Raw genomic sequence first — 24079 nt, forward strand, 5'->3', positions numbered from 1 at the left:
CCTGAGACATGCAGCCTCCTTAGGGAAGTCTTACTGTTTTCATTCTTGTTTCCAGGGTGTCTGGAGTTCAGTAGTGGAATTATTTCCACATTGTAGCCAACAACAGGAAGCAAGTGGACCTAGTATACAAATGCTGTAAACATGCCTGACTTCAGATTTTCAAAATTAAGCAATTAGGTGAGCAGTAAATGAAAATGGGTTTAAATACTAACAATAGAGGTCAAACATTACATTATCTGTGTCTCATTCTACCCATGAATTCTTAGTAAAGAGAGATCATCTTGCCTTTTTCTTGCTATTTGGTGCATTTCTGATCTCTGCTATTAGCTGATGTGACATTGGCATAAAAGATCAAATTGAGATTTTCAAGACCTCTCTGGAGGTAAAAGTTATATGCTAGAGTTTCCAGATTTTATATTGCTTTAATCCCTGGCCATGTGGACCCTAGTCATTCATAATTAAGGACAAATACAGCAGCCCTGGTTTGCTTATCATTTAATCTTCTTAGCCTATAAATATTGATGATTGTGCTTTCTGTGAATGTTAAAATATGGAGAAAATATTACCTACCCCGGCCAAAGTTGGATAATTATAACCATCAAATGCCATATTTTCCAAGTTAACATTTCTGTATGAAGTTTACTGAGGTAAACTACAGAGGCTTGTGAGGTTGTTTAGGGGCGTTTTGTTTGGAGCATTATTTCAATGTTAATTCCATCACATATGATGTTTCAGAAGTGAGTCATGCAGTACCCTATATTAAATGATAAACTAGAAGGAAAAGTTCAATGTGTTGCGATATCATACTAGCTGCAGCTGGCAAGTTTGACTGACCTTGGACGTTTTTCAGATGGTTAGTCTAATAATCTACTCCAGACTGTCATCACTTCATTCTACCAAAATAGGGTGCATTCATAAAAGTAAGAATTTTCAATATGGCATGTTAAAAAAGGTCACAGAAAAAGCTAGTATTGCACTAAAAAGAAATTCAAGTTTGTACTAAAGGAAGGTTGTTAATGCATGCATGCTAATAATATCTTGCACGTATCTGGTATGTTTCATCCTAGGATGTCAAATCTCTTTGCATATATTAATTAATGAAGCCTCTTTTGAGGTATATAGTTCAAGTTTTATTATAACCATCTTTACAGATGAATAAACTTTGACCCTGAGAAGTTAAGTGACTTGCCAAAGGTCGCACTGTGAGCCAGCGACACAAATCAACATTTTTTTCAAGGACTAAATATGTCACAAATTTTCTTACAGTCGCATGTGTTCAATGACGGTTGATTAAGGATGACAGTATTATAGAGATGATGTAGTCTAAGCAGTGTTCCTCAATTTTTATAGGTTGTTTCTTCATGGTTTGAGACTTATCCAAAGTAATGATGGTGTGCCTCTGACTAATTTTTATTAATTTTTGTAAAGAAACCAACAGTAAAAAGTACAAGAGGTAAATGACCTACAGCACACATGTTATCAAATACCGCATTTTCACAGCATAGCCAGTAAAATTATGCAATTATGAAATTTTACAACTTGTCAAAACTGCAAGACCAGACCACACAAAATCAGACAGTATGACACAGACATAACAGGTTAAGAGTCTAACTGGAACAGATGCAGAGAAGGGCTACTAGGATGATCCAAGGAATCCTTATAAGAGGAAACTCAAAGAACTTGGCTCGTTTAGCCTAACCAAAAGAAGGCTGAGGGAAGATATGATTGCTCTCTATAAATACATCAGAAAGATAAATACCAGGAAGGGAGAAGAGTTATTGAAGTACCAATGTGGACACAAGAACAAATGGCTATAAATTGGCCATCAACAAGTTTAAGCTCGTAATTAGGTGAAGGTTTGTAACCATCAGAGTAGTGAAGTTTTGGAATAGTCTTCCAAGGAGAGTACTGGGGGGAAAAAACCTAACTTACTTCAAGGCTCAGCTTGATAAATTTATGAAGGGAATGGTATGATGAGACTGCCCATCCTTGACTGCCAATAGCAAAAATTCCCAGCGACCAGAGATGGGACACTAGATGGGGGAGGGCTCTGAGTTATTACAAGAATTCTTTCCCAGGTATCCACCTGATTTATCTTGATCGCATGCTCAGGGTCTAACTGATTGCCACATTTGGGATTGGGAAGGAATTTTCCCTTAGGAGATTGCCTGAGACCCGGGGTGTTTTTCACCATCTGCAATATATGGGGCACAGGTCACTTGCAGGTTTAAACTAGTGTAAATGGTGAATTCTCTGTAACTTGAAATCTTTAAAGCATTTTTTGAGGACTTCAGTAACTCAGCCAGAGGTTATGGGTCTATTACAGGAGTGAGTGGGTGAGGTTCTGTGGCCTTCAGTGTGCAGGAAGTCAGACTAGATGATCACGATGGTCCCTTCTGATCTTAAAGTTTATGAGTCATAGGCAACAATATATATGCAGTGATGAGCTGCCAAAATCTTAACAACGGGTTCCCTCCTCACCCTATGAGGGGGTCGTTGCCCACTCCTGCTCTCCAGGACCCCTGTCCCATCCACCCCCCTCCCCTGTCCCCTGACTGCCCCCAGATCCGGGCAGGAGGGTCTCGTGGGTGCCAACCCCTAAGAGTCAGAGGCACCTGCCAGGGGGAGAGGTGGGGTGTCCTGGAGGTGCTTACCTGGGGCAGCTCCCAGGAAGCATCCGGGAGGTCCCTCTGGCTCCTAGGGGCGGGGGAGTGTAGCTAGGGGGGGAGCAGGGGGAGTGGCCGCTCCCCCACTGATCACATCAAAAGTGGCGCCTTAGGCGCCAACTCCCTGGGTGCTCCGGGGCTGGAGCACCCACAGGGAAAATTTGGTGGGTGCAGGGCACCCACTGGCAGCTCCCCGCCCGGCCCCAGATCACCTCACCTCCGCTCCGCCTCCTCCGCTGAACGCGCTGCCCCCCTCGGCTTCTCTGCGCCCCACCCTAGCTTCCCGCGAATCAGCTGTTCAGCAGAAAGCCGGGGACGGCTGAGAAGCAGGCGGCGGCTTCCCACTCAGGCCAAGGATGGCGGAGGTGAGCTGGGGCGGGGAGCGGTTCCCCTGCACACCCCCACCCCGCCAGGTTACCTGCTGCGGTGCGGGCGGCCCTCCTCGCGCCCCTCCGCCCCAGCTCACCTCCGCCTCCCTGGGCCTGAGCGGGAAGCTGATTCGCAGGAAGCCTTGGGGGGCGGAGAAGCAGGGCGGGGCGGCACGTTCAGGGGAGGAAGCAGAGGTGGAGCGGAGGTGAGCTGGGGCCGGGGGTGAGGCGGGGCAGGGAGCTGCCGGTGGGTGCTCTGCACCCACCAAATTTTCCCCTTGGGTGCTCCAGGGCTGGAGCACCCATGGAGTTGGCGCCTAAGGTGCCACTTTTGGCCAGTTAAATTTAGAAGCCCTTTTAGAACCGGTTGTCCCTCACAGAACAACCGGTTCTAAAAGGGCTTCTAAATTTAACAACCGGTTCTAGGGAACCGGTCCGAACCAGCTCCAGCTCACCACTGTATATATGTACACACACACACACATGACATACACAAATAGGCAACAAAGAGAAGGAGGGGACCAGGGAGAGTGAAGGGGCAGGAAGAGGAAGGGAAAAGGCTGAGGTGGAATGGAAGTCTGTTTTGTTTGAGCTATCTCAGCACTCTTTATCAAAATATACAAAGAAACAGGATCCAATTTCTTTTCAGATTTATATAATTGCTCTTTACGTCAATAAGTTATTATATTGCTGCTAACTCAGACAGGACTGAATACAACTGCTGTCGTCTGGGCATATGTCTAGTCCATTTTTGTAAAATCATGCCTTTTGTGATCATTATGCCCTCCACGAACCTTTGTGGTGGAATTAAACCCAGTTTAGTAGATCAGTACATAATCTAGGATATAATTTTCAGATGAGATTTGGTTGCTGAAAGCCATGCTCTATTTTCACCCTTGTGTCCACCTCTTTCCAAAGCTGCCTGACCATTGAACAGTCCCACAGCATATGCCTCACAGTTCCTTTTTCTCTATTACAGCGCCAGCAGATGTCGGAGGAGAAGGCCCCCATCACGCACAGCCTCTGTGGTGTCCAATACATTTAGAACAGCACCCCTTGCTGTTTTAGTTGTAGTCTTAGGTCTGCACAATGTAAATCTTCTTAATATATATTATGTAAGGCAATGGACCAAATCTGAAGGAGATGTATCAGACCACCTTACACTAACTTAGATTCCCTTATGCTCACTTAGTTGGTGTTAGAGCTGATTAAATCCATTTTACTGATATCTAAGGGGGTCTAAGTCAGTGTAAATTACACACCAAAGAACTGGAAGAAGGTATAGTTAAAGTAGTATGGTGGCTACTTTAACTTATACCTCTTTACACCCTCAACTGGGCCATAGATGTATGCGCAACAATCACTTACCCTCCCTTAGACATCAGCAGAGTGAGAGAAAGTAGCTCTAAGGGAGTTGAAGTCAGTCTAATGGAATCATAGTTATTGTAAGGGAATTTAAATTACACTTCACCCCTGAATCTGGCCCTATGAATGAATAGCCAAGGCCTGAATAGTTAATTCTTGATGGAATCTACTTTGGCATAACATACACATTGAGGGGAACTTAATTAGACTCCCTTTAGGCTTTCTTAGGGTTATGATTCAAATCTGAATTTGTAACTTTTGTGAGTTCCATGTCTATACATCATGGAAGACCTAAAGTATTCTCCAGCTTTCCTCTTGCTGATATTTAATAACATCAAAGTTTTTGAATTGTTAGATCAAATTCTGCTCTTGGTTACTCTTGATATGCATCCGTTTAACTTGGAGCAGAATTTGGCACAATCAAGAAATGCTATTTTAATTAGTGTTGCTTGATTTTATTTTAATCTGTGTTCCTCATTTTTATAATTTGCATCACATAATGAATTAAAGCTCCTCACTAAAGGCAAATAAATTTATTTTTAAAAAATAAACTATATTTTCCACTGCATGCATCCGATGAAGTGGGTTTTAGCCCATGAAAGCTTATGCTCAAATAAATTTATTCATCTCTAAGGTGCCACAAGTACTCCTCGTTCTTTTTGCTGATACAGACTAACACAGCTGCCACTCTTAAAATACATGGTTCATCTTTTCCTCCACTATTTCCTTAGGAATTTTAGATGCAAAGTCAGGTCATGCCTTATTTATAGGTATAATTATAGATAAGTTTTGATCTCTACTATGCAACACAAAAATGCAAAATAATCAGCAAATATATATCTCCAAATGAACAGCAAAGCCAAAGAATGCCAAAAGATGCAATTTGCAGACAGAATCAAGATTCATAACACAATAATTTTCTAATGATCAAGTCATCTTTCTTTCAACCATTCTACTTTACCATTATTCTTTCAACCAGCTATACCACTAGACGTGGCCCTGTCAGCACACTCCCATCCTAAGCAAGAACAGGCTGAAACAATACATGAAAGGGAAAACCTTTATGGAAAACCAGAAAGTGGTGCTTTCAGCATGTGATACAATATTTTGAATCAGCACTGGGTCAAAGCTGCTGTGCTTCTGGACATATGTTCTGGAGAGAGACAAAAACAGGTCTTGGACAATCATGGTCATTGCAGATTGCTAAAATTGACTATGTTAATCCTGGTGGCATACCGATATTCTGGTTATTTACTGCCTGATAATCTCCCCTCTGCAGTGTCAGTTGGAAAATTTACTGTTTGCTTCTTAATAGGAATGTGATATCTCCGTGCCCTGTTAAATATTTGGTACCTTCCAATGGCTGATGAAGCGATCCTCTGTCTGGTTTGTATAGCCCTTTTGGCTGTTATGAAATGAATGTAAATTCATAATAATTTCCCTGTAGTATAACTTTCACCTACCAATATTATCATTTCTTAACAACAAATTTGTGCTATTTTGGAACGCTCAGATTAAATAGAACCAAAATTCATATATGCATATTGATGTTAATTTGGTTTTTTTTAAGCAAATTATAAAAAAGAAACTCTGTCTTATTTAGTTTGTTACCAAGGCTCTAAAATAAAAACCTGATTTGAAGGTAGGTCCCTGATTCAACCCTTTCTTCTTCATCTTCTTCATTTTTTGCAATCATTAAATAATCACAAATTATGGAACAAGACAGTGCATAAGTTATTGATGCTCAAGGGCCATAGAAATTTACATACAGTGTAATTTATGCAGATTTTATGTACCTACTTGATTTGTATTTCTTTATTCCCTACATTTTAATGCTAACATAAAAATTCTATTCTCAGGAGTAATTTTCAATTACCAGTTCTTTTTATTCCATTAAAATGTCCACTTAGTGGAATTGTGCAGACACACAACAGTTGTACATGTGAGGGCTCGTTTTTGGGTTGTTTTTTTCCCCCAATACAGTAGTTGATTTTTTGTTGATATTTGGTTTGATGAAAACAAAAATATATGATAATTAATACTCATTTGAACAAAATACAGCATAAATTGTAGTTACTGATCATGCAAGCAATCTGTGATGAGTAGGGCATGGGATTTTGTACACACATTCAGGCCATCAGTCCATCAAGTTAAATATCCTGCTTTTGACAGTGGTTGGTATCTGAGAATAAGTATTATATTCAGAATGAGTTCCCACTTATTTTTTATCATCTGCTAAACCAACCGTGAAATGCAGTGTCAGGGTATAAAGCTTCTCCCTTGATCACGTGACTAGAAAGGGTATTTCCTACTCCTCACACATGACCTTGCTGCCACAAAAAAATCTGGATTATCCTGGGATACCTCGATTGAGGGCCTGATCTAATGAAGTGCTTGAACACACACACAGCCTAATATGGGATGATTTTTTTAATCATCTCAGAGGTCCTCAATTTTGTCACATCGTATTTGTCTTACATATAAATATTCTTATTGACTTGACATACAAATATAAAGTTGACTCCCTTCTTCCACAATAATTGTAAATAAATAAATGAAACAAAAATATACTCAACCCTTTTAGTTAAATCCCCAAGCTGCAGCATTCCAGTATTGGTCTCACAAATGTAAAATCACCTTCCTGTTCACTTCTGCCCTGGGTATACATCCAGGGATCACATTAGCCTTTTTTTGCCACAATATTGCACTTTGAGCTCAGGGTCAGTTGTTTCACCACTGTGACCCCTAAATCCTTTTCAGATTCACTGCTTTCCAGGATACCGTCTCCTATTCTGGATTGCATTCTTTGTTTCTAGATATGTAGCTTTGCATTTGGCTTTATTAAAATGAACTTTTGTGATGAAGTGGCAAGTACCTCGATGGCATCATAGTCTTATTGATGAAGACGTTTGGGCAAATCGTAGGGGCTGGTTGTATTCCCAAAAATATGTGTGTCTACTGACTTCTGATTAGTGGATTGGGGGAACCACATGTACTTACCCGTAATGAAGGATGACATAGCATACCTTGCACTGAGCTGATCTCTTATTACATTACCAATATCTTACTGGGTGTGGAAGGATTGTACTGTATAGAAAGTGGCTTTCTATTATCTGTGAATCTCAATATCCAGTACTACCACTATGTTACACGGAGAAGGTGCTGTCTTGTAGAGATATTACTTTCATATAGTACAATGTACCCAGGTGGGTTTGTAAGCAGATGAGCTAAAGATGGTACCTATCCATGGGCAGTCAAGGGCATCACAGAACAATATGACAGGTTTCAGAGTAGCAGCCGTGTTAGTCTGTATTCGCAAAAAGAAAAGGAGTACTTGTGGCACCTTAGAGACTAACCAATTTGGTTAGTCTCTAAGCAGCCAGTAGAACAATATGAATCATTAATATATATCTCCTCTTGATACTATAACTTACAAATTTGAACTAGATTGTGGTCCTGATTCTGATCGCAAACCAATGTAAATCAAGGGTAATCACACTATGAAGTCTGTGGATTTAAATCTGTGTGATCAATGTCATTGAGGTCAGAATCAATCCGTAAACCTTTTCTCATAGCCTGAATGTTTTTTCCCCCAGTCTTCAAATAAAGCATTTTTTCTGTTCAGTTGTTTGCAAAGCCTCATTTAAATTTATTTAATTTCACCTTCACTATTGTTGATTTCTGTTATGTGAAGACATCTTTTATTTATTTAAACAAAGAAAATTGTTTAGAAACCAATATAATCAAGAATTCATTGGAGATTTATACCGTATAATGATTGAAGCCTATTTCTTATATAAAGCTCACATAACCCTTTGCGGTTGTGATATATAGTTTAATTCTCCATGTCATGCTTGGTAGCCTATTAAGTTATAAAACTCCCATGGTAAATGAAGACCAAATAATTGTATGATACATCACTGACAGCGTGGTGAAAGTACTACACCACTGGTAACCATATCTGTATATTTTCATGATGCTTAATGTTTTATTCATCTCAGTCACTTCACATAATTTGAGTTCTTCTCACTGGGAAGTTCATTTGTTTAAGACATTGGGAGCATTAACATTTCTTGTATCTCAGAATTTTCATTTTAAGCGGAGTTAATTATCCAAAGTCTTTTTATAAAGAATATTTACAGAAAGTTAGGACCGTGCCTTTTCTCTATCAACACAGCTGATCTAAGCCCATCCAACTTGTGTACGTCTTCATGCCCATATTACCAAAGCTCTACTGTTACCTGCTATCTAAGTGCTGTAGGAACCTGGGCATTATATTCTGTTTGGTAGCCTGCTTTCTTAGAAGGGGAAGAAGTTATCTTGTGTTGCTGCGGGGCTGCTGGCTGAATCATTTTCTTTGCTTGCCACCTTCTGGCCCCTGTACTCTGAATGTGTGTCTTGCTGTGCAAAGTCAAAGAACCTATGATGCACTGTCCAAAAATGAGTCAACTGATGTCCCCTTCCTTCAGTGTGGGTTTCAAAGAAAGGGAGATGATGTCATCATGGGAAGGGGGTGCTATGGATTGGTGAAGTCTGTACAACTTATGAACACTGATTAATATTGTGGAGTTGTACTATGAAAAAGTGCTTTGTTATGACTGCCTATATGTATATGGGTCCACCATTGCTGACAGCGCCTGTAGCATGTAGAAAATGAAGGATATTTGTGGTTTTAGATGTTTATTGTTTTGTATGATCTGTAGTCTCCTGTGCTTTGCATCATTAAGTATAAAAGAGGATAGTAGTATTACACTGTACTCTCTGTGTGTGTGGACTGCTTCTGCATGCCCCTGAGAGAGTTAAACTGTAAACAAAATCTTCACACCTTTGGGGTGGAGTTCGGGGAAAAGGGTGTGCTTAGGTTGCTGGGGATCTTGGGTGTCAGTGCTGGTCCTGGAGGCCCCAAGCAGGTGGGCTGAGGATCCTCATTTCCAAGAAGGGGTAGCAGACTGGGAGTCAATGCCCAGAAAATGTGCCAGAGAGGCCAGCCAAGGCCTTCACAAACACACCCCAGGGGATCCAGAGCACAGAGGCCTGGATTCCCCTCACAGCTGTCTAGTGTGTGGCTGGCAGGAGGCATTTGCTAGGATCTGTGACGGGGGAAAGAAAAGAAATGGGATATTTGAAATTAGTTTAAATTTTAGGAACAATAGGAAAAAAAGAAGATGGTGGAGAAGAAAAAATTGAAGAGATGAGAGATAGGAAACTTGGGTCAATGGCAGACAGAAAGGCAGAGAACAGGCGGATCTTGGCAATAGGAGAGTGAAGCATATGGAGAGCGTCAGCAACAGAAAGGTGCGGACGGGAACCAGACAACAGAAAATGGGCTGTAAGAGAGAGAGAGAAATAGGTTGAGAAAGAGTGGAGCAACAGGGGCTGAACAAGCAACGTAAGGAGCAAGACAGGAGAAAAAAGTGAATTATATTTGGCATGGCAAACTGCTGCAGATCATGTCACCCACTTGCTCCTAATTTAGAAAATGCCCCACTATGCAATATGTATACTATCACCTCACTCAGTGTAGATCTAAGAACAAGCTCTCATGAATCATGCAGTTCTGGTTGCCCTATCTCAAAAAAGATATATTAGAAATTGGTACAGAGAAGGGCAACAGAAAATGATTAGGGGTATGGAACAGCTTCCATATGAAAAAAGAGATTAAAAAGACTGGGAATATTCAGCTCTGAAAAGAGACGACAAACGGCGGATCTGATTGAGGTCTATAAAACCATGAATGATGTGAAGAAAGTGAATAGGGAAGTGTTATTTACCCTCTTTACATAACTTTAGAATCAGGAGTCAGCCAATGAAATTAATAGACACCAAGTTTAAAACAAACATTTGGAAGTACTTCTTCAGAGAATGCACTGTTAACCTGTGGAGCGCATTGCCAGGGGATTGTGAAGGCCGAAAGTATAGCTGGGTTCAAAAAAGAACTAGATAAGTTCATGGAGGATATATCCATCAATGGCTATTAACCAAAAGAGTGAGGGACACAACCCCCTTCCCTGGGTATTCCTAAATCTCTGACTTCCAGAAGCTGGAACTGCGTGATAAGGGATGGATCTCCTGAAAATTGCTCAATTCTGTTAATTCCCTGTGAAGTATCTGGCACTGGTTACAGTTGGAAGATGCAATATTGGGCTAGATGGACCATTGACCTGACCAGTATGGCCATTCTTATGTTATTCTGCATTGTGGCAGAGCCGTTGCAACTCCATAGTTAAGCAACGGTTCGGTTTTGCACTCGATGCAGGACTTCACCCTCTGTTTTTGTTTGAAAACCACAGCATAACCACGTCAAATTTTCAGCACGTAATCTCAGAGTGAAGCTTGAATTTTCTAAGGAGTTTCAAGTAAATCTGTTAATTACTTTCCTAGTTCTAACTAATTAAAAATTGGCTAAAAAAGTTCATGTTCTGAGTCTCATGACTTTTAAGGGCTCATCTAGTTTACAAAGCACAAACTAGAAAGTCAGAATACTGTAGCAAGAGCTCTTTTAGAGTTATGTAATTATTTTTTTAATTAACTAAAAGAAAGATAAAATCTTCCTTATGTTATCTAGAATCTGAGAATTTGTGGGCAAGCCAGACTGTAGAGAATACGTGACAGGTTAGGAGTGATAGTCACTCTGGGAAATATACATAGCTGCACCATTTGCACTGTAATTCACAATAATCTGAAGTTGCAAAGGCTTATTTTCATTTCTTCTCCGATGCCATCCCATTGATCTTTATGGTAAAAAGTAAAGAGAACAGTTTCCCACCTACTCTTCATGCAGAGGTGGAGAGGCACTAGAAAGGTGTGTTGCCACTGATTGAGGATAGCATAAATCAAAGGAATAAAATGTATGAGTGCCACTTATGCAATAAAGCTGCTTCTGGGGAAATTTTCAGCAAGTGCATTTAACTTTTGTATGGCAAGTGTTCTTGCTTCCATGTATTGATTGTTCAATTGTGCAGAATTTAATTCTGAAATGGAACATTTTGTAACTATTTGAATACAAGTTTCTAGGCAGTGTATCCACATTGCACAGCATCAAGAGTAAAGCAGAACCTCTTTAATTGGCACTTCACTAATCCATATATTTGTATAAATAAGTCAAAAAAAGCCAAAATTTATCCTCACTTCTCACAAAAAAATGCAATAGCAAGATACTATGTACCACAGTAAATTCATATGTACACTGTGGAGATGCATAAATAAAACAAAACTATGCACTTCAAAATAAGGGAATGAAATATGTTTTGTGATGCATCAGCCTTTAAGTTTTATTCATGTTTGTTCACTTAGGACTAGATTGAAAATCCTTCTTACACACATCAGTGAAAAGTTACTCACAACTAAAGCCAATTGGACTACTCATGTGAGTAACAGATTCACAGTAGGGCCCTTATTTACAGTGTAAGGCTGAGTAATGCATGAGCATTTGCAGGACACAGGCCTAATTTACAAATTCAGTAATTTGCAATGTTAGCGTGAGTGATGAATGATCGTCTATATTCATAACCTGAAACTTACCTGGAAATGAGCTCTGGCCATTATTCTGTCATCTCTCCGCAGCTGACTCAAGTGGAGACATTTTTTCCCCTGGTTATAATCATTTTCTTGTCATAAATAGATTACTGGCTGTTTTGCCATCAAACTGGTGTCCTCTGAGTGATTTTCTCACACCCACAAAGAAGCTAGAAGACCAGCTCTGGGTTTAAACTTACCATTATGTTGTGTACTTTTTTCCCATGCTGAAAGAACTAGAGTTACTGGTGTCATGACAAATGACCTAAGAACTTTTTTCTAAACCATCCTTACCAGCAAAATCCCCAAGAGCAGTAAATCAGAATATTAAAAAAAATTCTCCCTTTGCAGCCAGTTTTAAAATTAAACACCCACAGAAGTGTTTGCAGGATCAGGGCCTGAAAACTGTATTATGTACAGTCTGTACCATGCCTTTTTATATAATGCAAAATTAAATACTTCAATCTATGGTGGAGGAATAATTGAATAGCTGAGTCACAGCTTAAAAAGTCTATTACTACATGTCTGCAGGACTTTGACATTATCATGCTTTTAAAATTTTCTTTCCAAAATAGATGGACACATTTTAAATACATACATCTCCCTTGATGCGCGGAACCATGATGCCTTTTCCTTGGATTTTTTTATCATCAATACTACTCATTACATTTTTCTCCAAATGGTTTCATTTGTGCAGGTTTAACTTTGTATTTCCCAGATGATTCTATTAATTGGTAGTAATAGTGGTTGTGGTAGTGTCATAATTATTTGTTAAATGTTAAATTTGTTAAATGTGTATGTTTACCTATGCACGCACACAGGCTTTGCTTATTGAATGCCCCATTGTACAACCCTTACACTTGTTGGTGGCCATTACTCATGCAAATAGTCCCACTGAGGCCAATAGGACTATTTCAATGATTAAGTTCTCATCGATATGAGTAAGGGTTGAAGAGCTAGCCCCGGCTGTACAGTATTAGTAACCGCAAACGTTGAAGCCTGGCAAAAAAAACCCAACCCTGATATTGGCTTAAAAATCATTAGATTTTTTTCCAAAGGGGTTCTTTTTATTTGCCTTCTGGTTTCTGAGCCTCTGGTGTGTCCTTGCTTCATGTTTTCAAACTTTTCTCCACAACCACAAAGGCTAGAAACTTACTTTAAAATAAATAAAATAAAATAAAAATGAGATAATGTTAAAGCTTTACTTGTTGACTTGAAGAGAAGTGACGTTGGTGAAGTCTTACACCTGAGCAAAGATGTCTGTGTGCGTGAATGAAATCACAGCTGAACTGACTGAAAAAGATCTCCTGAGTCATCTAGTCCAATGACTCTCAACCTTTCCAGACTACTGTATCCCTTTCAGGAGTCTGATTTGTCTTGTGTAACCCCCAAGTTTCACCTCACTTAAAAACTATTTGCTTACAAAATCAGACATAAAAATACAAAAGGGTCACAGCACACTATTACTGAAAAATTGCTTCCTTTCTCATTTGTACCATATAATATAAAATAAATCAATTGGAATATAAATATTGTACTTGCATTTCAGTATACAGAGCAGTATAAATAAGTCATTGTCTGTATGAACTTTTAGCTTGTACTGACTTCGCTAGTGCTTTCCATGTAGCCTGTTATAAAACTAGGCAAATAGATAGATGAGTTGATGTATCCTCAGAAGACCTTTGAGTACCCCCAAGGGGTATGCATACCACTGATTGAGAGCCACTGATCTAGTTAGTCCCCCTGCTCTGGGGAACTGATCCTGCAACCCATACCCGCATGAGGAGCCCTAGTGGACTACCTCACATGTTTAAACCTGCAGTTCAAGCCCCTGGGGCAGAATTGCCTTGCAACAATCTCTTGACTCTGTTTTGAAAATCACTAGTGCTTTTGTTATTATGTATGCAAACCTCCCTTGGCAGATTATTCCATTGTCAGACTGGTTCTACGGTTAAAAAAATCCTAATATTTAATTTATTTTCTCCCGACTTGGTTTCAGGCCATTAGTTCTTATGTTACCATCCTCAGCAAGGATGAAGTTCAATCATACATTCTTTGCACAGTCATAACTAGTCAGTGGGAGTTTTGGGGAGGATGAGGAATGCAGGACTTGACCTTTAAAAGCACCACTTTCCCATTTGTGTATTATTAATTTTAAAGGTATATTTTTGCCTGCTTGAAAAGACATCACCATTGTTTTTTCTCTAGGCTACAACCAAAGTAATGGAGTGTGAAGGCATTCTCTTCACCCACAACTGTCTGTTGCTTGATTCTCAGCATTCAGTAACTTCCCAGTTAAGGAATATGACTCTGTTTTTTCTTCCTTATTTATGCATGGTTTTGTATTCTGCATTGTTTTTGCTACGTATGTTCCCAATCTTTAATCAGGGTTGCCAGTATGAACCTCTTTCTCCCTGTGGAGTCCTACCGCAATGGCCCACAGCAGTTGATCCAATGCAGAATTGGGGCCCAAATTATGATGACACATTATTTAATTTGGATCATAGCTTTGAGACTTATGTGTTACTTTGATCTTCCCTAAGGGTCTGATCATGTAAAGGGCTTAGCCAATTGCTGACTGGCCTCAATTTACTTATCATTGCCTCAGTCTACTGACTCCAAAAGGAACTGAGCCATGTTGATATTTTGGACTGTTATAATTTTCACAACTCATTCACAGTGTTAGAGGGCTTTCCCTTAACCCCCTTCCCTGGTTCTTGTTATGCAGACGGAAAGCAGAAGACCAGAAGTCCAAAGTGCAGGCAATGTGATGTTTATTGGGGTTTAGTTCCAAGCAAACATATTTTGAAGCCCTTCACACCAGTCAGGCTTATCGCTATATGCCGATAGAGTTTTCCCTTCCCTCCCACAACTACAGTTCTATACGACCCTTCTTCTAACCCCTAGCTACGCACACCGATGGAGCTCCCTCGTCCCAGTGTTCTGTTTCCAGCTCTGATGCCACAGAGCATTTACCCCATGTCCCTTTCCCAGCTCTGGTGCTGCAGAGCCTTACCTGTGTCTCTGTTCCTCATTGCCCTATTCCCAGTCCTCCATTCTGCCATTACCATTCTCATTCCCCTTCCCACTCCCCATTCCCACTCCTTCTTCTTAGCAGGCCCAAATATACCTGCAACACACGACCCTAGTCACACCCCTTATAACTTATGGTCATTTTCTGTTCTGGAGGGTCATGAGTCGGGGTCTTCATCCCATCCATTTTGTACCCCATGGAAGGGGTAAGAAGTGAGGTTGTGCTCCGTTTAGGGGCAGGCATTCCTCTGGTCTTTCAGTGTTTTACCTTCTGCCCCAATCTCCCTTTGCCCCTCCCGACTGGTTGCCTGACCTTGCTTTGAGATAAGGAGTTGAGGCAGATGTCAAGTGTGTGCTCATATAGTACCACTCCCACCATATCCTGTAACACTTTCAGCTCCATCCCTTATCTGTCTCATTGTACTAAAAGCCCCATCTGGTTGTGGGAAATGCAACACACAGCATCATTGTCCTTTGTTCTTCACACATATTAGTAAGGATGTAAGAGTATTAAAAGTCAAACCCAAAATTCTCTCTCAGGCTAACAAACAGGTTTATATACTAACCCACAGCAGTGCACAAATTTACTTTATCTCCCTTCACAAGCCATATACCTTCCGAATATTGTGCAATGTTATTCAGTCATTTAAAAAGTAGTAAAATGTATAGCATAAGGACACAGCAGAACTGTGCTAAAATCTGTATAAACCTTATAATTAATTGTTGCCCATTATTTGCCTTCTGATTACTGTTTTTACTTAGGTTGTAAACTCTTTGGTGTCGGGGCTGTCTTTTTGCTCTGAATTTGTACAGTACCTAGCACAATGGCGTCCTGGACCATAGAATCATAGAACTGGAAAGGACCTCGAGAGGTCATCTAGTCCAGTCCCCTGCACTCATGGCAGGGTTATGTATTATCTAGACCATTCCTGACAGGTGTTTGTCTAACCTGCTCTTAAAAACCTCCAATGATTGAGATTCCACAACCTCCCTAGGCAATTTATTCCAGTGCTTAACCACCCTGACAGTTAGGAACATGGCTGGCCTCCTAGGTGCTACCACAATACAAAGAATAATAAACGCTTGCCTTGTCCCCAAAAAGTCTCTTTGTGATCGGGCATAGCACTCATCCCAAGGCATAAGAGAGAATGAGGCCCCAACCCTGCAAACAGTTTCCACATTGTGTAGCTTTACACTGGAGGGTAAAGGTATGTGCATCCGTAACTGTTTTGCGGGTTCAGAATCTACGACACTACTGTGAGATTAATACCTGAACAGCACTGTGGCTAAAATGAAAAATGGAGTCGTCTTAATAGCAAAGAGCACTATCTATGGACCTGTGTTAACTCTTCCGTAGCGAAAAGATCTAAAGGGGATAAAAATTAAGTATAATTGTTTTCACTTTCTAACAGTATAATGACATTCCTGTTGTTCACTTATCTCAGGTGTATTTTCTGTGTTTTTCTGCTGCGCCAAACAGCAATTTTGAGATCAGCAAACAATGGCTCAGCTGCACCGAAAGGAAAAACAGAATGGAAATTTAAAAGCAAGCCACTGTATAAGATAAAAAGGCTACTGGGGTGACTCAATATACTAGAGCTCTTGCATAGAATTCCCATGGCAGCTGATGCTGCTGATCAATACTTGGTGCTGCTAGTTCAGTCACAAATTGTAACCTCAACGATTAATAGTAACTTTCTCAAGCTCACTGTGCAAGACAGGGAGAGAGGGGGGCACATTTTCACAGTGTCTAATACCTCCAGGAAAGGACAGGAGAGAAATGAACTGAGGAATTTAGTGCAATAAAGCACTGTGCAGCTAACATACGTTGGTGAATGAATGTCAGTGTTAGCAGGGAGCTTCACCATGGTGAATCTTTCCATGTTCCGAACTACAGATTTGCATCCACATGTGGCTTGCATGGGACATGGATAACAAAGACTCATCCAAAAGGGAAAGAATCATAATCTGTGGGGAAACAGACATGGATTATAAAATAAATAAGGATAAATGGCAATTTATGGCAATAATTTCTTTCATTGTGTGTTATAACATTATCTGCAAAGCATAATACATTGTCAGTGTTATCTCAAAGAGTTTACTTTGCCCGAGGTGAATGTCCACCAGTACCAGTCCACAATCACCCAAATATTTATTGAACCTTTTGCTTCCTCCAATGTTTTGCTACGCTAGGCAACAGCCTGTTCTGCCTGTGTCTTAGGAGCAGACTTCTACAAATATCTTTTCCAAACTGATGTTCATTTTGTATCTCCCTCAGAAAATAAAATAAATAGCCCTAACATATGCAGTCCTTCCAGAAGAGAATACTAATGCCATTTCATGCACTCTTTCTTGCTAACAGACCTTGAAAACTTCAAGACAAGAACAAGAAGTACAGTGTCAGTCCGACAGGGTCAGGGAATGGTACTGTTGTGTGGACCACCACCGCATTCTGGAGGTAAATCATATTAATAATACTATTTTCAATATTCAATGGCAATTTGCAAGTTTCTCTGTCTCTTGCTCCAGAATAGGGTTTCAAGAGTTCTTAAAGTTTCCATCCAGGGAAGAAGCAGGTGATAGTGTTGGACTGAGAGAATGATCCATCCTGAATGGTTCTTGCTGGGCATACAGACACCTGGGTAAATCTGCTAAGAATTTGGTGTGATAAACCCAGAGAAAGGAAAAAGTTTTATCATCTAAATGCATGCATGGAGGGAAAGAAACTAATGCAAATGCCAGTGTGTGCCAAAGTGGAGCAGATGAACCTAGATTACATGGAGCCCATAGAAGCCCATCTGTTTATGCTCTGTATGTTTGGTCTTCTGCAAGTTTTCAGTAGGCAGAGAGGGTAACCAGGTAGAAAAAGGGTGGATCACATTTGAGCCTCTTTCCATTGCATTATTATTTCATTCACAATAATGAATTTCACCCTCAGTGCAAGAGAATTTATATCCTGTGCACCAAGTTTAGCCCTGAGGTGCAAATCCCATTGAAGTTAATGAGATTTGCACCCACCTATTCCAGAGCTAAATTTGACCTTGCATTATGTGGTTCTGAGGCTTTAAATAATGTGGGGAGACATGAAAGGATGTTATCAAGTTAGTGTAACTTCCAAATATGAATTACCTTAAAACATGGTACATAACATCCCCTATATTCTAAATATATTCCTTTTATAAAGAAATATTCAACAGTCTTTAACAGGGAAATGAAAAAGAACACACTACAGTAGCCCAAGAGATTGTTCTCTTCTGACAGTGTTTGATAGCTATCAAATCCTCGTCCATGATGGGAATCAGCATCATCGATGCTGCTGTTCAGACAAGTTAACAGGGACATTTCAATAAAAACTCAGTGTTTTCTCCGTGGCCAAGAAAGTGGTAGATGGTCCCAAAAAAATCAAGTTTCTAAATGGATTTTATAAACTATGAAGACTATAGCAATTACTTTACTACAACGTCGCTTTAAAAGGGGGTGATAAAAAAAGTTTAGAAAATTCAAAGCAATCATTTTCAACTAAATTTTTATAAAGATCTCTGGTTATATCCTAGGTAGATATGTAACGAGTGGTGCCAAAACTATCTTGGTTGGCTGGGTGTTTATACATGTGTGTTTCTGTGTTGCAATTCTCACAAATCAAGCATTGGAAAGATAATTAGTTAGTTGTCTATTATATCAATTGATTTGGTATTGGACTTGATTGCAGGCAATGCATTGTGTGCCCAATAGTCAATGAAGTGTGTCACACAACTTCAGTGTATTGTCACTAATCACTATGATCAACAACTAGCTATTTTGGCTGGGTATACACCCAAGTGGTATTTCCAGTAATCCACATATAAATTTTCAGGTAATTTCTCTCTCTCTCTCTCTTTTTTTTTTAAATTGTAATCTTGTTTTTAAATCTATGTGCCATTTGAGTCCTCACTCATCAGCTAAAAGTTGCCTAGCAAACCATTTGCCACTGTGGTGTTTTTACTGCTCAGACACAATGAGGCAAGTATTTACTGAGCCCATTTGCTTTTGCCCAGCTGTCAGGAAAGCTTGACAAGTCTGCCAGCCTCCTTTGGCCCCTGGGCTTCACAGTGCCCACCTAGACTGACACTTGAAAGAAACAAAATTAAAAAAAAAATAGTTTGGAAGGCCCCTGGGTCTGATACTTTAATGACCTGTGTGATCTGCTACTGCTCACAAATCAAGAGAGATTTTAATTCTGAATATCATCTGTAAGCCTTGACCAAACCTTTTGAATCAGGATAAACCCCAGGCAGAAATCCCACTGACCTCTATTGAGAAGAGTAAATATTTTTTGCACCAATGACATTGTTCTGCATTTTAACTTGTTGGGCGCTCTGAAGATTTTCTTCACCAAAGGTACATTCAATGCTGTCACTGTATGGGAGAGGGGGAATGCCATGACAAGGATAACCATCTATCTAGTTTCTGTAACTAGGACACCTTTCGCCTTCATTTTTTTAGGCATTATGCCTCTCCTTCAGTGTATAATATTATCATCAGATTACAACTTCTGGAATCTCCATGGAAGTACCCATTACAGGGACATGGTTGTTACATCTGCAATCTAAGGCACTTTGTTCCTACCTTAAAGGTTAAATTTGGGACCTACCTGCACCTGGACTGTGCCCCATTGGGGTATCTGCATTTATTAACTGCTAAGTACTCAAGTATATAATGGAAGGATTGGCTCTTATCAGCTCATGTAATCTAGTGTGCCTAAGGTTTTATAGAGATCCCAGATCCCAATGCATACCAGCTTACCCAACTTTTCAGTAGAGATGTGGGGCCCAACACAGATGCAACGAAACCTGCAATTTTAAGGTAGAGGGGCTGTTACTGGAGGGTTCTGCAAGGAAGAAGACCCTGAGGTTGTAGTGGTTGGCATTTGAAAGGTCAGAACTAAGTGTAAGAGGTTGAAGGGTCCGGTAGGAACTTTTCAGTAAAATGTACCCTGAGCTGACTTCTATATCACAAGCCTGTTATCCAATTCATATTCCGAGATGCACAAAGCCTCCATCACCTGCCACCCACTACCAACTGCTTCAACTTTTCTCTCCCCCCCAGCTACAAAAACCTTGTCTCCCTCCCCGAAGTAGGGAATGGATGACAGGGGATAGATCACTTGATGATTACCTGTTCTGTTCATTCCCTATGAGGCACTTGGCACTTGAGGCATTGGCCACTGTCGAAAGACAAGATACTGGGCTAGATGGACCTTTGGTCTGACCCAGTAGGGTCGTTCTTCTGTTCTTATGTTTACTTTGAATTTAGCTCTTGACAATGTGGCATAAATTGTTTTGCTCCTCTTTTGGTCACTGTTATTTAGCCCTAGCCTCCCAGGTGCTCAGAAACCCCTTCATCCCAATTTTGGTGCTGTAGTCTTGGGAGGAGTTTTTTGTTTTGTTTATTTTGATGGGGTTTCTTTCTCTTCTGGACTGTTTTAGTGTTATGATCATGTTGATTGCCATGCTGAAATCAAAGATGCGCTGAACTTTGCAGGAGGCTGATACTTGATCTGCATTCAAATCTCTGCTTTTGTCTGGAGAAATGCGATTTAAACAGATCTGCTGAGATACTCATAAGAATTACGCATCTATTATAACCGTACCAGTAACTGGTCAGTCTTTGAACCCATTGCTTTGTAAAAATCCTGAACAAACATTACTCTAATACTTAAAATTGGCTTCTTAAAGATATAATAGTTTCAGATAGTTTCAAGACGTATGTATGAAAATGCCTCTATCAATTTATTTATAATGAGTTCACCATCATAGAGCGAGGCACTGTATACCAAAAATAAGAACAGCATATTACTGTCTGAAGGCACCATCTTCCCCGATTATACCCCATTCTGTCCTCCCTCCTTCCTCTCCCCGTGCTTTCTGTGTGCTCTATGCAGTTAGTTTCTGTGGCTGTATATTGGTTACCTAGGAAACTGCTATAGGCTGGAATTTGATTGAAAATGCTACTGGACTGAGTGTCAGAATTGTGGCCTGTGTTTCAAGTAATGCATGAGCGCATGTAAAATCTTGACAATTTTATTATTATTTGTAACATAAAATAACGTTAAGCACTGGTGCCAAATCCATCCATGGTGTAACTACATTGATGAATTTGGCCCACTCTCCCTGCATATACCCGATGCGCACTCTCCCATAAAACCAACGCTACCATCCAGTCTCTCTCCTCACATCATGAACCCTCACAAATTATCACCCACCCCTACCCTGACAATATCATCACCAAGTAAAGGGGCTGCCATTTCCCATTAGGGGCAGGTAATGCGGAAACTTATAAACAAGAGATAAGACACAAATAATGCTATTCACAATTACTCTCTCCTACCCATCAATTAATTCAGCTGCCTTAAAATCAAACCATGCTCCTTCCATACCACCCCGATGAGTCCCATCTCACCCTTACAGAGAATTGCATACCATACCAACTCCTCTGCCACGAAGATTAAATGTGTAAATTAATTTAGCGTGAGCAATGGGAGGGTGAGGGGAATTCCAGGTTATGTGCTGAGGTGGGTTTTTTTATTTTTTATTTGTTTTTTATTTTTTTTTTGCAGTGAGGAATTTTGTTGCTATTTTGCAGAGAAAATGGCTGAGATCCAGATTGAACTGTCAGGTGGATGTGTTGTGTGTAAGTGACTCAAAGACCTTCTAATGTAAATGTATTCAGTGATGACAGTAACACTCTAAAGAGCTGATAAAGTTATTTCCCATTACTTGGGTCTGAATATATACAGCATGTAAGGAAAGGCATGTTTTGGTGCCTGTGAGATAAGGACACTCGCTTCTGGTGCCCATCAAGGCAGAAGACTGAAGGTATTATTACTAGATCCACTGTTAGTTTAAATTGGCACAGCTCCGTTGTCATCAATTGGCCTGTGCCAGCGTACAGAAGCTGATGTTCTAAACCTCTTTCAATAAGAAGAAATGTTACGAAAGGCAAAGTAATTCCAGTCTCTTCTGATCTGGATCCTGGTAATCTCACTTGCCCTGCATGAAGAAAATGTCATCTTCTTTTTTTTTTTTTAACAGGACCTAATTTGTATTTAATATAATTCATCCTGATCAGCAGGAAATAACCTGAAGGAATGGTAGAATTTTTAGGCTGCCAATTGCACATTGTTTCCCAATTACACTTTAGTTAGCCAACTAGCTTGCTCACAATATACATTGGAAACCTATTAATGATTACAGCACAGTTACTGCAGATATCTCCTTTTCCAACTGTGGGGAGATAGAAATGAGTATGAGAATATCTGATGTTCCTGGTGGATACTCTTTCTAGGGATGTTTTATTAGTGAAAAATTATAGCAGCTTCCATCCCAAGGGATCCCAAAGTAGTTTTTACAAACTAAAACTATAGAGATCACTTCATCCAACACTGTAGTTCTACCATCTCTGGGATATAACACAGCAATTGTTTAATGCTTTACTACAGCAATACACAGCAGTTTTAGGCAAGACGTGAAGAATACTATATGTAATTGAAAATACAAGAGCAATTTAGAGAGAGAAAATACAATTATCTGATTTGGAATTTGATTAGGACACTGTGCTTAATGCCATAGCCTGGAAAATAGTGCCATGGACCTTTGATTTACCTGCTGAGGACTAGGGCTGGCCAGAAAACAAGAAATCTGTTTCATGAAAAATCTTGAGATGTCAACATTTGTTTTCCTTTCACATCTAACTCTAGACATTTTGTATTTTTTCTCAAAAAAAAAAAAACCCACAAGAGAGAAACACCCCAGAATAGCCAATGGTGCGGTAGTTAGGAAGTGGGAGACCTAGGTTCAAGTGCTTGTTCTGCCTCATTCAAAATAGGGAGTCGCATCTGGACTTCCTAAGGTAAGTGCCTTAATCACTGCCCTATTGCCTATTTTGAGGTGAGTCTCTCTCCAAAAAGCTTTGGTTTTGACAGATTGGCATTTAATGACAAAAAAACATTTTGTCCAAAAAATCCCAACTACCTCTACTCAGGACAATGGTTTTACATATCATAAAAAAGACCACAGTGCCCCTTAGCACTGTGACTTAGATGGAATAGCACCATCTAGTGAATCATTATCACTAGCACATCCTCAGCTATTCCTTGGAGAAAACTCAGCCATGTAGTGGCCCAGCCCAGCCCTCCTTCACTTGGGAGATCAGACAGGGTGAAAGCAGTAGATGTATGGCACCAGGACAATGTTTTCCCCTTTGTTTTATAGTTAAGAAAAACTATTAATGGTTCATCCTTTTAAAAAAAAAAACCCAAATGGTTCTACTTCTTTGCTTTCTCCCCTACCCTCATTCCTTTCAGCTGTAGTTTGCTACATGTATGTAAACAGAAGTTTGGTCTTTGGGATATATCTGTTTTTTAAAGGGATTGTAGCTGAGAGCAAAATTATGTTGGATTCCATGTGCTAGTTGAGCTTTGAGCCATTTTCTACCTTAGAGATGCTAAAAAAAAAAGTCAGCTGTCTCTGATTAAAATGCTAGCAGTAATTTATCTTAATGTGAGGCAAATGCTTAACAAGTATTTTCAGCTTCTTAAAGGGGACCAAATACAGTTCATACATAGTCATTTGGACTTTCCAGTGCAAGATGCATTGCAACAATTCTTATTTTAATACAAGCTGGAAATTCACTGAATGAATCCAGTCCTTTTTTCCCTCCAGCTGAAAAAGAAATGTGTATTTCTTAGGATACATTTTCAGCAGGGAGTCAGCATTTTGTCAGGTCAGTGTATCATAGTGTTATATTGTGTTAAGCAGCATAATGATGGGACATGCTGAAATGCTAAAATGCTGGCTGAGTGCTGGAAATTTGGAAATAGACACCTATTTGGAGCTGAGGAATAAGGGCAGGAATGGATGTAAATCAAACATTTGGCACTGTCAGATGTTCAGCTCTTGAAACATTACATAGATGGGCACAGAAGATTGGCTTGCCTTATTTATAGGACCCTGTCTTTTAGAAGTTCCCTTTTTTTCCCTTTCCCCATTTATTCACTCATACCTATTAAGCAAGTATAAAATAGGGAAGTAGTAAAACTAAGAATAATAAAAAGCTACCCAAGTCGTCATCTTTGTTCCTTAGCCATTTATCCTA

At 40.0% G+C, this 24079-nt stretch overlaps 1 protein-coding gene across 9 annotated transcripts in view; it reads left to right on the forward strand.

Annotated features, from left to right (window-relative positions):
• Nucleotides 1–24079, forward strand: part of LOC140914094 (contactin-4) — a 664334-nt gene that overhangs the window by 466700 nt on the left and 173555 nt on the right. For all 9 annotated transcript variants that reach the window (XM_073351153.2, XM_073351159.1, XM_073351157.2 and 6 more), the window contains one exon: nucleotides 17310–17405. In XM_073351153.2, coding sequence (XP_073207254.1) covers nucleotides 17310–17405 — 96 coding nt within the window. The remainder of the gene's footprint in view (nucleotides 1–17309; nucleotides 17406–24079) is intronic.

Source organism: Lepidochelys kempii, chromosome 7 (genome assembly GCF_965140285.1).
Source record: "Lepidochelys kempii isolate rLepKem1 chromosome 7, rLepKem1.hap1, whole genome shotgun sequence".
NCBI classification, from domain to species: Eukaryota; Metazoa; Chordata; order Testudines; family Cheloniidae; genus Lepidochelys; species Lepidochelys kempii.